Here is a 14,432-nt window from a genome sequence, read left to right on the forward strand (position 1 = left end):
ATTCTTGTAAAAATCTCGGATTTTAACTTTTAATCTTTCTATAGATTATGTTATCTCATTGCCTGTAATGCACAAAACATAACCTTTGCCTACGACAACTTATAAAAGAAATGCTAAAGAATAAAAGATATATTTAAAAGGGGAAAGAAAAGAAGTAAAATCATTCTTTTCAGATATTAAGAGAGATGAGAGTGATAATATATTCTTAATTTGTTTGAACAAATGAAAAATAAAATAATTTTAGATGATATAATGTGTAAAAGGCTTACACTTTTTTAACCTTCCACGTGTACACACGCATGGCAATCTTTTATATACGTCGCAGCACCGCTGTAGCGCACTGGGGATGATGATGGTGCACGTGAACATAGCAGTGTTTGTATTTTAAAATATTTTTTATTTTTTAAAAATTATTTCTAATATTAATATATTAAAATTATTGAATAATTAAAATACCCTGTGAAACACGGGCTCAGAGAAATCCAGCTCGTCATTGAAAAAACAAAAAAAAACAAAAAAGGCAAAAAAAAGAAGAAGAGAGAAATCTCTGTGTAGCTCCATTCTAGGAACTTAGGGTAGGAGAGTTCGGCCGTTTAGTTAGGTTTGACTTCAGCTTCCAGAAGAAGGCACCCACGGACAACCTCTGGGGCCCACCATTTATGGTTTTTTTTTTTACTTCTTGACTTTCTCCTTCGTGTCCATACATATCGATAAGCAGAAAGACATCCCTTGTGTCTCCTGGCACTGGGATACATACGTAGTTGTTTGAGATGTGTCTGCAGGCTGCTGAGTGCGGTATTTTGTTTTTTAAAATATTTTTATTATTATATTATATTTTAATTAAAAAATATTTTAAAAATCAAAGCTACGACTAATCCTCGGAGAGTATAATACCGTGTGCTAGCAAGTTGCTCAACCACTTTGGTCTCTTTCTCATTCTCGTATGTTTAAATCATACAGAAAAATCCATTCCATAAGAAGATAACCCAATGATGGCTCGAGGATATGGAAAATTAATCTATGATGGATGAACAAACAAATCTAGTTTCATGAGGGGAAAGAGGTGTTGGGACACGTGTATGGTTGGCAGTACAACCTACCCTGGGAGCGAGGCGCCAGAAGAGTACCACAACTGTGAATTGAATAGTATCTATCAAAACAGAAGGTGAGGAGTGCCCATCGAAGGCAGCACATGGAGATGAAGGATTGGAGGTAAGGTCAGCACTTGGAAATGGCACCAACAACAATTTTGATGACGACAGCACCACCTTCAACGCCCCAATTTCACTTCTCCTCTTATTATTGGTCTCTAGATATACGGACAATTTGATTATTCTCTCACATTTCACTACCTGATGAGATGTGATAAATCTTCATTTATACGGCTCTCTCTCGGATATCTCCTTTCCCCATCCAGTCTGTTCATTCACAGTACTACTCTCTATTCCATCAAGCCCATCAGGTTCAGCTCAAAGCAAAGACCAAACCATGGCAGAAAAGGTAAGTGCATGGATGGATATGGAACTTGATTGATTATGAATTAGCCCTTTTGGTTTCTTCTTCTTTTTGTGTGGTGCTGGTCATTGTTTTTGTCCCCATGTACCTCACCATCCATCTTCTAGACCAATATCGATCATCTCTGTATCCTATTCTTCCTTGTCAGATAATGTTTCTGTTCTTCAGATTTTCTTGTCTCTGAATCATGACAGTTGTCGTGTGTGTGTGCTGTTATTACTGCAGGTCACAACAATGGTGATCAGGGTCGATCTTGAATGTAAGAAATGCCGCAAGAAGATCAAGAAAGTGCTGTGTAAAATCCCTGGTGAGTCTCTCTCTCTCTCTCTCTCTCTATCCATGTAACTTAGTTTGAGTTGTATAATGAAAGAAAAGTGAATTAGTTTTGTGGATTGTCAACAAGAAATTCACAACCAGATATATGACACGAAGGCATGCACAGTGACAATCACTGTGGTTAGCTGCTGTCCTGAAGAGATCAAGAAAAAGATCTGGTGCAAAGGAGGTAAGGCTGTCAAGGGCATTGAGATCAAGGTGCCAGAAAAGCCTAAAGCACCAGAGAAGCCTAAAGAACCAGAAAAACCTAAGCAACCAGAGAAGCCTAAGCAACCAGAGAAGCCTAAAGAACCTCCACCGGCCCCGAAACCAGCTCCGAAACCCCCTCCACCACACCCGGTTCCAGGGCACCCGCCACCGGTCTACCCAAGGACATGTTGTAGTGAATGCTATCAAGGGTTTGGTGGAGGCCCGTGTTACCATGGTTATGGCGGGCCAGCTCCCCATTATGAACCTTATGGAAGGCCAGTGTATGATAGTTGGGGTGGTGGTGGATGTAGCTGCCAAAGAAGTGGTTATTATGAGTGTAGATGTAATTATGTTTATGATCATTACCCCTCTTCATGCAGAATCATGTGAAGGGAAAATCCTGTCCAAAACACCGATGCCCATTGAAGATTATTGGATTCAAAGTACCATCCATTGGATTCAAATCCAAAGATATACTGATGGACATAGTGTTGTGCCAGTGATTAAAGCGTTCACATTTCATCGTTATACATGATCATTACTCACGATCATGTCGTAGCCTCCTCTAGCTAGCTGTCTTGTGTTGAAATGTTGGGTCAGTTTCCGTATTTGGATTTTTTTTTTTTGAGGTACAGGGATTTTATGCAAGACAAGGATGAATGAGGTGTATGTGATATGGGTATAACAATATTTTGTTATAAGGTTACAAAAGTCGTTAAAAATTTTAATAAATTAATAAAAGGAAAAGTTTCCATTTTGTAAATCATCGCTATTTTTTTATGCTGACAGTGCATCCCTTTTCTTAAACTTTCTTATTGCCTTCTTCTTAAAAATTAATAAAAAAAATAGACAATTTATAATTTACCGCCGCATGAACAATAAAAGAAACAAAACATTTCATTATATTTGCATCAGCTTAAATGACCAGAGATAAACTTCTCTTATGATTTAGATCAACCCAACAACAAGAAATCAACATCCCTTTTCCTATTTGAACCGACCCAAACAATAAAAAATCAAAACCTTTATTATTGTTTGGGAGCCTAAAAAACAAGATGAATTTAAAATAGCTTATTCATACCTGGACTCTAGACACTCAACAAATTAGGCCTTATTCTAAATAGTATTGGATTGAATCTCATGTAAATTCTCCTACATACCTAACTTGCACTATAAGATAGAGTTACTATCTTCAAGGAAATCAATATGGCATCACACTAAAGTGTACCAATTATCGATCAGTGTAACACCTATTTTTCTTGTTAATGACTATTTTTTATCTACATGTATTTTTAAAGGATACCTACCTTCTCACCAATGACTTTTTTCATCAATTTATCTTCTTAAAGAATGCTAACATTTTATGTCAATCATCCTCGAGTGCCAATATTTTTACCAATGACACAACAAAGTACAACAATCAACGATTTTATTTTTTAGATCACCTGTAATGAAAATGAGTTATTATTCATTATTAGTGCACCCTCCAGGAGATAAAATCAAGTGATTGAGGTGTATAAATATCTCGAGTCATTAAGTAGATAATCCCAATAAAAAACATTAAACAAAACACAAATTCACTCAAGAAGAACAGCATATGTCACTCTTTTTTCATTTATAGTATAATATTTTTCTTCTACAATTTATAAATTTAAACATTGGAGGATCCTTAACTGGGATCTTGTTTTATAGAGAAAATCAAATCTAAAAACAAAATTTATATTCAAGCTCAAACATTTAAGCTCAAAGTATAATCATCGAATGTTCAAATTCAATCTAAAATTTTTATGAATCAAATCTAAAAACAAAGTTTATATTCAAACCCAAACATTTAAGCTCAAAGTGTAATCATTGAATGTTCAAATTCAATCTAAAATTTTCATGATTTCATTAGCTATAGAGTCTAAATGAACAATTTACTTAAATTTGATAAAAATTAACTATAAGAGATTAAATTCATGTAATTTTGGTATACACACTAAAATAATATCAAACCTAAAATTAGAAATTCATGTAACTTTGATATACAAACTAAAATAATATCAAACCTAAAATTAGATTCAATAAATATAACAAATATTAAAAAAAATGTGTGGAAATGATTGAAATATGTAAGAAAAAAGAGAGAATTTTAACACAATTCTCAACCGTTATCTGCTTTCTAACTAACAAAGGGAAAGGGGCATGGCAAGGGATGCCCTTATGTCATTTCACCAAAAAAAAAAAAAAAACAAGGATGTTTGTTAGCTTATCCAATCAGTCTCGACAGAGAAATTGAGGTTTAAACTCATTAATGGACCCAGCAAACTCTATGAGTGATATTGATTTTGACTTAATCTATCACTAAGCACTTCATTTACTTTAATTAATTACATGAACATATAGTCATGTTAGCTTGCAATGTAATAATAAAAAAAAAGGAGTTAGATGCTTGATCATTAATTACACATTAATTATGAGGGCACAAGGCAGTTGGCTATCACATATATATATATATATATATAAAATAAAAGCACTAAAAATTAAATCCATGCTCATGAACTTGCCCACTAGTAGCTTTAAATTCAAGGGAGCCTCACCCACCTAAACCTCCAATTCTTCATTTTCAACCTTACATAAGCATGGAATATTATGCATGGTTTCAACATATTTAGTTAATTATTTGTATATTTCATTGCCCAGATAATCCTTTCTAAAATAAATCTTTTGTGGTTTTTGGGTGCTACGCAGCCATAATACTTTAAATTAATTGTGTGTTGGATCTTATGTTTCAATTTGAAAAAAATAGATTTAATAAAAACTATAAATTATAATTTTTCTATAATCAACATTTTAAAAAAGAGTTTTTGGTAAAATCTGATACAAAATAAATTGTAATGTATATTAATTATTAAATATCTTCAAAACTATAATTATAACAAAATATAATTTTATAATTTCAACCTATCCTAAACCATGACCTCCTCGTACTTGCCAAACTTGATGGTAAAAATAATATTTGTTTGCATTTTAAAAATATATTTCCTTGCAAAAAATATTAAATTAATATATTTTTTATAATCCTAATATTAAAAAATAAAAAAAATATTAATCTTCGTACGGATACATCAAATCGGGAAACGAGTTTTTTATTACATGTATTATGAAGTAAAAAAACCCGACCCGGACTTGTCAATATCTATTTTTTTTATTCTACTGATCAAAATAAAAGAATTTTTTTTTATTTTTTTTATGAAAAATAAAAACAAAATTAAATCTACACATACTTATATTCAATTCAAAACTTTTTTTTTATGTCTTTGAAAAACAAATAAGCAAATGATACGGAGAACTTAAATCCACAACCTACATCTGATACATTACAAATTAATTACCTAAGTTAGAAAATAAATATGTTGATAAAATATTTAGATAATATATTAACTTGTTTATTATTTATATTTATATAAATAATGAAATCAACCCTAGTTTTTTTTTTGTTACTAAAGACATACATATTTATTTAAAAAGAAGAACACATAAAGAGAGAGAGAGAGAGGCATAAAGCTCATCAATCGAATAAGCAATATGAGAGCTAAGCTCATATGATTGAAAAGAAATCCAATCTATTTTTTCAAATAAAATATCCAATATTTATTTTAATAAAATAAAATAATTTTTTTTAATATATTTATATTTTTTGTTTCTTCCATGTAAAAAAAATATTATTTTTTTTGTGGATTATAAAAAAATAATAACATGAAGTATTGTTAAAATCTAACCCAGCCTGACATACCAATTCAATGAATTGTTAAACTAGATTTAACTGGGATAAAGTTTTAAGTCTTATTAAGTTAGGAATTGATTTGGTTAAATTTTTAATCTATGATTTGGCTCACCTTTTAAAATTTAAGTGATATCTAATTTAATTTTTTTTATTTTTTTATATAAAGCATTGTTTTAATTTAAGAAAAAAAATCTTAAGAAAAATCAATTTGAATTAAGTAGGATCAATTTAAGTTGATTCAACTTAAATATTGAAAATGGTGAAGAAATAGGTTAAATTTTATAAGTATATTATAAGTTATTTTACACACACCTGCGGACTTTAGAGATACATGCTCACTAATTTTTTGACATTGATTGTTTACAAATTTTTTTTATAATTTAAAGCGAACTCTTATGATCAAACGATTAGCATAAAAAATCATAGCAGTTGGTACGATAAAATAAGTGAAATTGTTATAATTTCTAGCATTATTCAAAAGGTCAATTAGTCTTTATTCACGGTGAAGATAAATTATTAGCCTTATTTCAAATCAAGAAATGATAAAAATGAAAATTTACTCTAGCCAAAGCCTTTTTAAACTCTTTATTTTTTTAATTTGAGTTATAATTTTATTTTTTTAATATAATGATGAGTTTTTATCATACAAGGATTTTTATGATTTTATACTTGGATTTAAAATTTATACTCTATTTTACTAATTTGTCTATTTTACTAATTTTTCATTTAAGTTGGTATTTTAATTTTGTAAAATTGACTTAAATTTTTTTTTAAAAAATCATATCAATCAAGCACTGGGAACTTGCTAGATGTGGAGAAAGTCCTCCACCTGAATCAATTCAACTAGGTTAGAGACGATGATAGGTGATGAGTTTAGAGACGAGTTGAAGAAAAACCTAAATAATAACTTCTAGTTTACTAAAATCCCAAAAAAAATAACTTAAGGGACCAAATTGTATTGTTATCAAAATATCTTTCACTGTGTATGCTGTTATTCAAGTTGATAAGGTCCCTCCTTTCCCTCTCCATAACCAAAACACAGACCCCCAAAAATGGCATACAACCTCTGCTCTTCATCTTCTTCTCTCTACCAACCTCTCTGCAACACTCTCTCATCTTCTTCAAGAGACTCAAAACCAAGAACCTTAAACAACAACTTCTACTATTATTTGAAGCTCAGCACTCCCTCACCTCAATCAAGAACAACCTCTCTTCAAATCACAAATGTCTCATTACAAGACCAAAAAATCCCACAGCAAGAAACCTCAAAAGATTCAGACTTTAATGAAAAAAATGGGTCCTCATCAAAATCCTACATCTGGGTCAACCCCAAAAGCTCTAAAGCTTCAACTCTCAGAAAAAGTTCCTATGATGCTAGGTATGCTTCTCTTATTAAAGCTGCTAAGTCTTTGAATTCATGTAGCCCAAATAAAGATGATGTCTTTAATTTCTTGGGTGAGTTTGGAAACAAATTGTTTGAGCATGATGCTGTTGTTATTCTTAATAACATGTCGAATCCAGACACTGCTTTGTTAGCATTGAAGTTTTTCCAAGAGAGGTTGGAGTTTAATAGAGAGGTTGTTGTTTATAATGTGACTATGAAGGTTTTGAGAAAGTGTAGGGATTTGAATAAGGCAGAGAAGCTGTTTGATGAAATGATTGAGAGGGCTGTTAAGCCTGATAATGTTACGTTTTCGACGATAATTAGTTGCGCTAGGTTGTGTAATTTGGCTGATAAGGCGGTCGAGTGGTTTGAGAAAATGCCAAGTTTTGGACTTGATCCTGATGATATTACTTTTTCGACTATGATTGATTCGTATGGGCGGGTTGGTAATGTTGAGAAGGCATTGAGCTTGTATGACCGTGCTAGAACCGATAAGTGGCGTCTAGATACAACCACATTCTCAACGTTGATTAGGATTTATAAGGATTCTGGGAATTTTGATGGTTGTTTGAACGTTTATGAAGAAATGAAGGCTTTAGGTGTTAAACCAAATTTGGTCATATATAACACCTTGTTGGATGCCATGGGAAGAGCTAGGAGGCCTTGGCAGGCGAAGAAATTTTATCAGGATATAATTGACAGTGGGTTGTCACCTAGTTATGCGACATATGCAGCTCTTTTACGTGCATATGGTAGAGCACGTTATGGAGAAGATACAATTAAGATTTACAAGGAAATGAAGGAAAAGGAGTTGAGTTTGAATGTAGTTCTTTATAATACCATATTGGCTATGTGTGCTGATCTTGGCTTTGTTGATGAAGCTATTGAGATTTTTGAGGACATGAAGAATTCTGGGATCAGTCCTGATAGTTGGACCTTCTCGTCTATGATTACCATGTCCTCATGCTGTGGGAAAGTGTCTGAGGCAGAGAATATGCTGAATGAGATGTTTGAAGCAGGCTTTCAGCCTAATATCTTTGTCTTGACTTCACTTATCCAGTGCTATGGCAAAGCCCAACGCATTGATGATGTTGTGAAGACATTTAACAGACTTTCTGAATTGCTTATAACTCCAGATGATCGGTTCTGTGGCTGTCTTTTGAACGTGATGACTCAAACACCAAATGAAGAACTTGGCAAACTTGTTGAATGTGTTGAGAGGGCTAATCCAAAGCTTGGTCATGTGGTAAAACTTTTGGTAGAGGAGCAAGGCAATGAAGGGAATTTTAAGAAGGAAGCTGCCGATCTGTTTGATAATATTAGCACTGAAGTAAAGAAAGCGTACTGCAATTGCTTAATTGACCTCTGTGTCAAACTCAATATGTTGGAGAGAGCTTGTGAATTGCTAGACCATGGATTAACACTTGGAATTTACACAGATATACAGTCCAAAACGTCAACCCAGTGGTCTTTAAATCTAAAAAGTCTCTCTTCCGGGGCAGCACTGACAGCATTGCATGTTTGGATAAATGACTTGTCTAAGGCATTGGAAGCGGGGGAGCAGCTTCCTCCGTTGCTTGGAATCAATACGGGGCATGGGAAACACAAGTATTCAGAGAAAGGTTTAGCCAATGTGTTCGAGTCACATTTGAAGGAAATAAACGCTCCATTCCACGAGGCTCCTGATAAGGTTGGCTGGTTCTTAACTACAAAGGTTGCAGCTGAGTCATGGTTAGAATCTAGAAAATTAGCTGATGCAGTAGCTGCATAGGTGCCCTGCTAATGTAGATTTTCCGTTCTTAATGCCTATAAATATTCCAGTTCCCTCCGCTGTTGACATTCCCTCTCTTGATAGGGAATTTTTGTATTGTTAAGATAAATCACTATATTCAGCCATTAAAGCGTTATATAGCTGATCAGATTCTTAATTCTAAACCGTGTTGCAGTTTCTTGAATAGTCTGCTTGAATGAGAGAATTACCGAATGAGGGAATATCAAGTACAATGCATTTTCGGGACTGAAATTTAAGGCTATTTAAGATAGGATCAAAATCCATATGCTTGTGATCTAACAGAAAATGGATTGTTTGCTTTCTGTAGCCCCGGCACTGAACCAAATAAATGGTTAAGTGACTGCATTTTCAAATCAGTAGACTTATCTTCAAATACTTTATGCATTAAGCTCAATGAGACGTTTGGCTTTGAGTGTTTGCTTGCAATGCACCAATCGCCATGGCTGCTGAAGTCTGAACATCATAAATGATATGGTCGACCGCTTCAGTATAGTTTAAAATTCTTGACATAAGCATGTAATCCGCACTCTCGTGTCAATGCGATGCCAGGGAAGACTTGTTACCTGTTTTGATTTGATACTGTACAATGGCTACCAGCCAGTCTCTTGAGTTGGCTATAAGCAAAGGGATGCAAAGTCAACTGCCATGACGACTGAAAGGTTCGCACAACTGTTTATAGAAGACTTTTGGCCCTAGGCAAAAGAAAAACAGATTCGTTTTTCTTTAAATAGTTCTTTGGTTGCTCAAGGTCAGACGTCAGCAGATAAAAAAGCACAGATATTAAAGAAGAAAACACATCCATAGCATTAAGCATGAAAAAAAAATTTATTATAACATCTGAAAATTTGTACATCAAATAAAAAATAAGGGCAAACCTCAAAAACTACCCCCCAACCATACTAGTAGTTTCAGTTTTATCCGCAGACAAATTTTTGTATCAGTTTTATCCCAATCTAGAAATCTCAATCAAGCCTTTCCATGCATGGATTCCGTCCATATTATACTTTACTTTTATAAGAAACAACATTTTTCTGTAGGGAGATTAACGTTTTCGGTTAAGGAGCTGTACTGAAAGGACCCAAATGAGAAATCAAAAGGTTGTTTGGGGACAGAATTGATAATAAAATTTGTTTTTGGGAAAATGATACTGACCCAATAGTAGGAGGAATTTTTTAAACTTCCAAAAAATAAAGGAGGAGCTACATAATTGCAAGCCAAAAATATTAATAAAATGATTAATGGTAGAGAAATCAACCTGTATTTTTTTTTTGGATCAAACTGTTTCCTTGTTTACAAATCGTCATCAAGTTTGTACACTTCAAGTTACCATATACACAAACCAAAAGCATATTGAAAATCTTTCAAGTAATCTCAAACAGCAATCCACACAACTTTCAGCTTTGTCCTAGTTGTTACAAGTTCAGAACTTCTGTCCATTGATTCAGAACTTTATTTCAACTAGCTAGAATCAGTAAAACAGTTCGTATTTACATTGAAAAATCATCAGACATGGTGGGAGAGTAAATTGAATTTCCGGTAGGTAGCCTTCAGCTATACCCAATCCAAGCAATCTTCAAGCGACTTGGTATCCCTGTTGCAATCCAAATAGCTGAAGGATTGTCATTGCAATATCGAATACTCTTTCTTCAAAAAGAACAATTACTACTGGTTATACATGAACAATTAAAAAGACAGACTACAGATATATTTTCAACAGGTTTTACTGACCATATCGAATAGGTTATACTCCAAATCCTTTTGGTTTGTTCAGTTTTGCAGATGCAGCTTCTTTTTCTCTAGCTGCTGCTTCTCTCTTCACTTTCTTGGACTCTACTTCAATGGATTTTGTTAGTGCATTAACCTTCTTCATGAGCATCTGAAAATAATTTTAATTGACATGGTCAATACATAATGGAATATGGATTGCTTACTCTTGAAAGATAAATTATGCCAGAGAGAGTGGTTGCAGTTACTTCACCTGAATTTCTTGATCTTTAGCATTCAAACTCCTCTCTTTAGTCTCACAAGATTTTTGTAGATTTATGACCGCCTTTTGAAGCCTATCATATAGAAATCCTGAAACAACATCTTGACTATCAGAATTGGCACTTCCCTTGTTTGGCAAGTCTTCATTTCCACCAACTTTGTTCTTTGTTTCTTCTGAATTTGTCGTACCATCAATCCCGTGTTTATCGATACAGGAATCGTCTTTTGCCTTAACTTCTTCATTTTCCTTTCCGCTGATATCAATAACTTTGTTTCTAGATACCCATATACCTTTTGCCACCATGTTTTCTCCAGAACCATACTTCTTTTTGAAGCTATCAGCTCCATTTAGTTTCCCAGAAGCATTTGCATTTTCAGTTTCTATATCTGGCTGCTGGAGAGGGAAGTTTCTACTGATGTTGGATCCCCTTGGTTGTGATGTAGATCTCCTTCTCATTCCTGCATTGCTTTTTAGAAATCCTAGTATCTTATTGGTGCTTCCTGGTTTGGGGGATCCACAGGATGCATTAGGGTTTGCAGAGAAACTTGATGTGTATTTTAAGCCCTCTTCCAATGTCTTCAGCCTCAGCTTCAATTTTTCCTGAAGTGACAGAAACATTAATTGATAAGCAAGATGCATCATAAAATTTGGGCAAAAAAATGGAAGAGATGTCAATATTTACCTTCAGTTGTGCTTCTGCGTTAGCTGTTCTCTCTGATATAGCTAGCTTCTCTTTTAGTCTTTGCATCTCCGCCTGCATGCCAAGGGATGGAATTAGAAATAATGCAAAAGCAAATGAATTTAGTATATTCGAGATGTCATCTTTCTCTGTCAAAGCCGATGAAAATGAATCGATACGTATTCTTGTCTATCACAGGCGATCACTCGCGAAAACTGAAAAAGAAACCATGTTCCTCGATGAAACACAGCGGAAGTACTTAAGAGGGAGGAGCTGAAAGAAACTGGATTCAAATAATTTGTTGGTAATGAAATACCTGCAGCAGCCTTCTCTCTTCAAGCCATTGCTTGACAGGCATGACCTTGTCATTTTCATCCTTCCACTCGTTAGCCACCACCGTTGCAACTCGGTTTGCTGAAACTCTGGCTCTGGCTAGCTCCCTCTCCAGCATCCTCTTCTCCTCCTGAAAAGTTGAGCAAGTCAAGGTCAGATGCCTAAATTAGGACTATAATCAACGCAGTACAAATCAATAAACTGAAGAATATTACAAAAATGAACTCATGTAAGACTGAAACATAACTGAAACATACTTTTGGTTCAGAAATCTGTCTTCGATAGTCACGAATAGTATTGGCTGCAGCTCCAGCAGCGAGAATAGCTTCCTCAAGCTCACAAATGGTTTGGCTAAGCTTTTCAACCTCTATAACTTTTTGGCGATTTGTCTTCTCTAGAATTCTGTTCTCCTCCTGCGTGCAGTACACTTCCAAATCATCACCAACACAAAATTCTCATAGCATGCTCAAAATATTAACCAAATCTCTTACAGAATGTTACCTGGCAGATTTCAATCTGTCTCTTCAACTCATAGTTTTGGTTCTGAACCTCCTCAACCATTAAAGCCCTTTCTAGAGCACTCTGCAAGATCCTCTCTGCTTCAAGCAGAGCCGCCTCTTTTGACTTGGTGAGACGTTCCATCGCCTTCTTATCCACCTGCAGCGATGCAATCTGAAAAGGCAATTACATAAGAGAACTGTTCTCTGCGTAAGAGAACGGATGACATTCTCTTACTCTCATTAGTTTGCTGAAAGTAATTTCACTTCATTAGCATACCTCATTTTTATACATTTTAATATCAGCCTCAAGTGGAGCAATGACTGACTCAATAGGAGGAGAATCATCATCCTTCTGATTTGCATGGACCCTTCTAAGAATTGCTTCTGCAGCGTAATGTGCTGCTAATGCATCTTTCTTTTCACTTGTAAGCTTCTTGATTTCAAGATTCTGCATTGAATCAGGTTCAGAAAAAATTGGATCATATGAGTCCCAAAGCTCAGGCACCTTTTCATATTGATAGCTCTACGAAATTTCAGTCGGAACCTAACATACCTTGTGTTCTACAAGATTTTCTGTGAAAACAAGTTTCTGATCCAGTTTACCAACTTCATTCCTGAGCTGGAACCATAAAACAGCAGAATTGTCAATTCTAAATTGCATGAATTACAGAAAAATTGTTTTTTTTCCCCCTGATTTTCTCAGTACCTCTTCTATAGCCTTATCCTTCAAAGCTTCAGTTGCCCTCAAAGCCTTAATTTCTCCTTGTGCAAATCCTAGCTCTCTCTCCCTATCTGAAATAATATCGAAAAACAAGCATCATAAGACATTCTAAGCGGAAATATACTGTCCTATTCCAGTTTGTATGCTCCTAGCCTCTTAATTTCTTACACAGGAAAAACAGCAATGGTCTATCCAGACCATGGATTCAGGACCAAAACAAATTGCATTACCTCAATTTCTTCAGTCAATTAGAGGAATCTCTTCCAATGTCAACATTCAAATTTTCACTTCATTATATAACAAAATGTCACGGATCAATACATTGTTACTCAAAGAATTGCTGTCCGTCGACACACAACATCATAAAGCAGAACTCAAGAAGACTCCAGGAATTCACCCAGATTGAACTCAAAATATGCAGAAACAAACATGCACTAACAAGCAAAATGTACCCAGCACTCACTCATTGTGCATGTCAATGCATGTTCACTTGGTGTACTTTAGGGCAAAAGATGGCAAACCTTTGAGAAGGTTCTGCAAACGGTTGTGCTCTAGGACAATAGGGTCAGGGTGAGAAAGGGAGAGCTCCTCTTTTCCTAGAACTTGTTCCTCATTACAATACCCGACCATCTTTTCTCTTTCTTATTACCTCCTTAAAGTTTGAAACAAAATGCAAAAGTTTAACGACAATAAAGCGCACAAGCTCCAATAACAACAAGGTGCGGGGTTTTATTAGACAACATAAGAGGGTTTCGTCAGAGATTAACATAAGATAGAGAAAAATATGTCACTCCAAAAGAGTCCATCCCTTTAAGGAATTGACATCAAAGAGACGACTTGGAGCTTTCCTTTGTGTGAAGCAAAGTATGAAAACCACATTTTCCATCACAAGCCAGCCTAGTCGGCTTTCATTATCTCTTCATTCATATTGTGATGGTAACCATTACTTCCTTTTATTTTCAGAATTCAAATTCTCTTGGACTAGATGATAATCCAAAACAACATTTTTGTTTCTGATTTGAGTATATCTCTTATTTATTATTAAAGGAGTATTATTTTCCCCCCCTTCAAAGTAGATTTGATTAGTGATGTTGAATCCAAATTTTTAGAATTTTCCTTACTGGGATAACAGTTTGGAGTTTATAGTACCACCTAATCTATGAAAAGTATTGTTGTGATCGGTGATATATATATATATATATATATATATATATATATATATATAGAAGA

At 34.4% G+C, this 14,432-nt stretch overlaps 3 protein-coding genes across 4 annotated transcripts; 2 read left to right on the top strand and 1 right to left on the bottom strand.

Moving 5' to 3' along the window:
• Positions 1–987: 987 nt before the first annotated feature.
• LOC105136490 (sulfated surface glycoprotein 185-like) lies at positions 988–2,746 on the top strand. The gene is made up of 3 exons (XM_011041869.1): positions 988–1,500; positions 1,741–1,822; positions 1,919–2,746. The coding sequence occupies exons 1-3, from the start codon at positions 1,489–1,491 to the stop codon at positions 2,428–2,430; spliced, it is 606 nt and encodes a 201-aa protein (XP_011040171.1). The 5' UTR covers positions 988–1,488; the 3' UTR covers positions 2,431–2,746.
• Positions 2,747–6,798: 4,052 nt separating this feature from the next.
• On the top strand, positions 6,799–9,125 carry LOC105136492 (pentatricopeptide repeat-containing protein At4g16390, chloroplastic-like). The gene has a single exon (XM_011041870.1). It carries the CDS (start codon positions 6,859–6,861, stop codon positions 8,959–8,961), a length of 2,103 nt encoding a protein of 700 aa, XP_011040172.1. The 5' UTR covers positions 6,799–6,858; the 3' UTR covers positions 8,962–9,125.
• Positions 9,126–10,224: 1,099 nt separating this feature from the next.
• Positions 10,225–13,932, bottom strand: LOC105136493 (microtubule-associated protein 70-5-like). 2 transcript variants are annotated; one of them, XM_011041872.1, is made up of 11 exons: positions 13,724–13,932; positions 13,188–13,273; positions 13,035–13,100; positions 12,759–12,929; positions 12,483–12,653; positions 12,239–12,394; positions 11,965–12,111; positions 11,652–11,723; positions 10,961–11,569; positions 10,711–10,858; positions 10,225–10,591 (listed from the first exon to the last, which is right to left on the bottom strand). In XM_011041872.1, exons 1-10 carry the CDS (start codon positions 13,830–13,832, stop codon positions 10,724–10,726), a joined length of 1,722 nt encoding a protein of 573 aa, XP_011040174.1. In that variant the 5' UTR covers positions 13,833–13,932; the 3' UTR covers positions 10,225–10,591; positions 10,711–10,723. The 2 variants fall into 2 exon arrangements, with proteins under 2 accessions (XP_011040174.1, XP_011040173.1); XM_011041871.1 differs by having other exon boundaries at positions 10,225–10,573; positions 13,724–13,931.
• Between the last annotated feature and the right edge of the window lie 500 nt (positions 13,933–14,432).

Source organism: Populus euphratica, unplaced genomic scaffold (genome assembly GCF_000495115.2).
Source record: "Populus euphratica unplaced genomic scaffold, PopEup_1.0 scaffold142.1, whole genome shotgun sequence".
In the NCBI taxonomy this organism is placed as follows: domain Eukaryota; kingdom Viridiplantae; phylum Streptophyta; class Magnoliopsida; order Malpighiales; family Salicaceae; genus Populus; species Populus euphratica.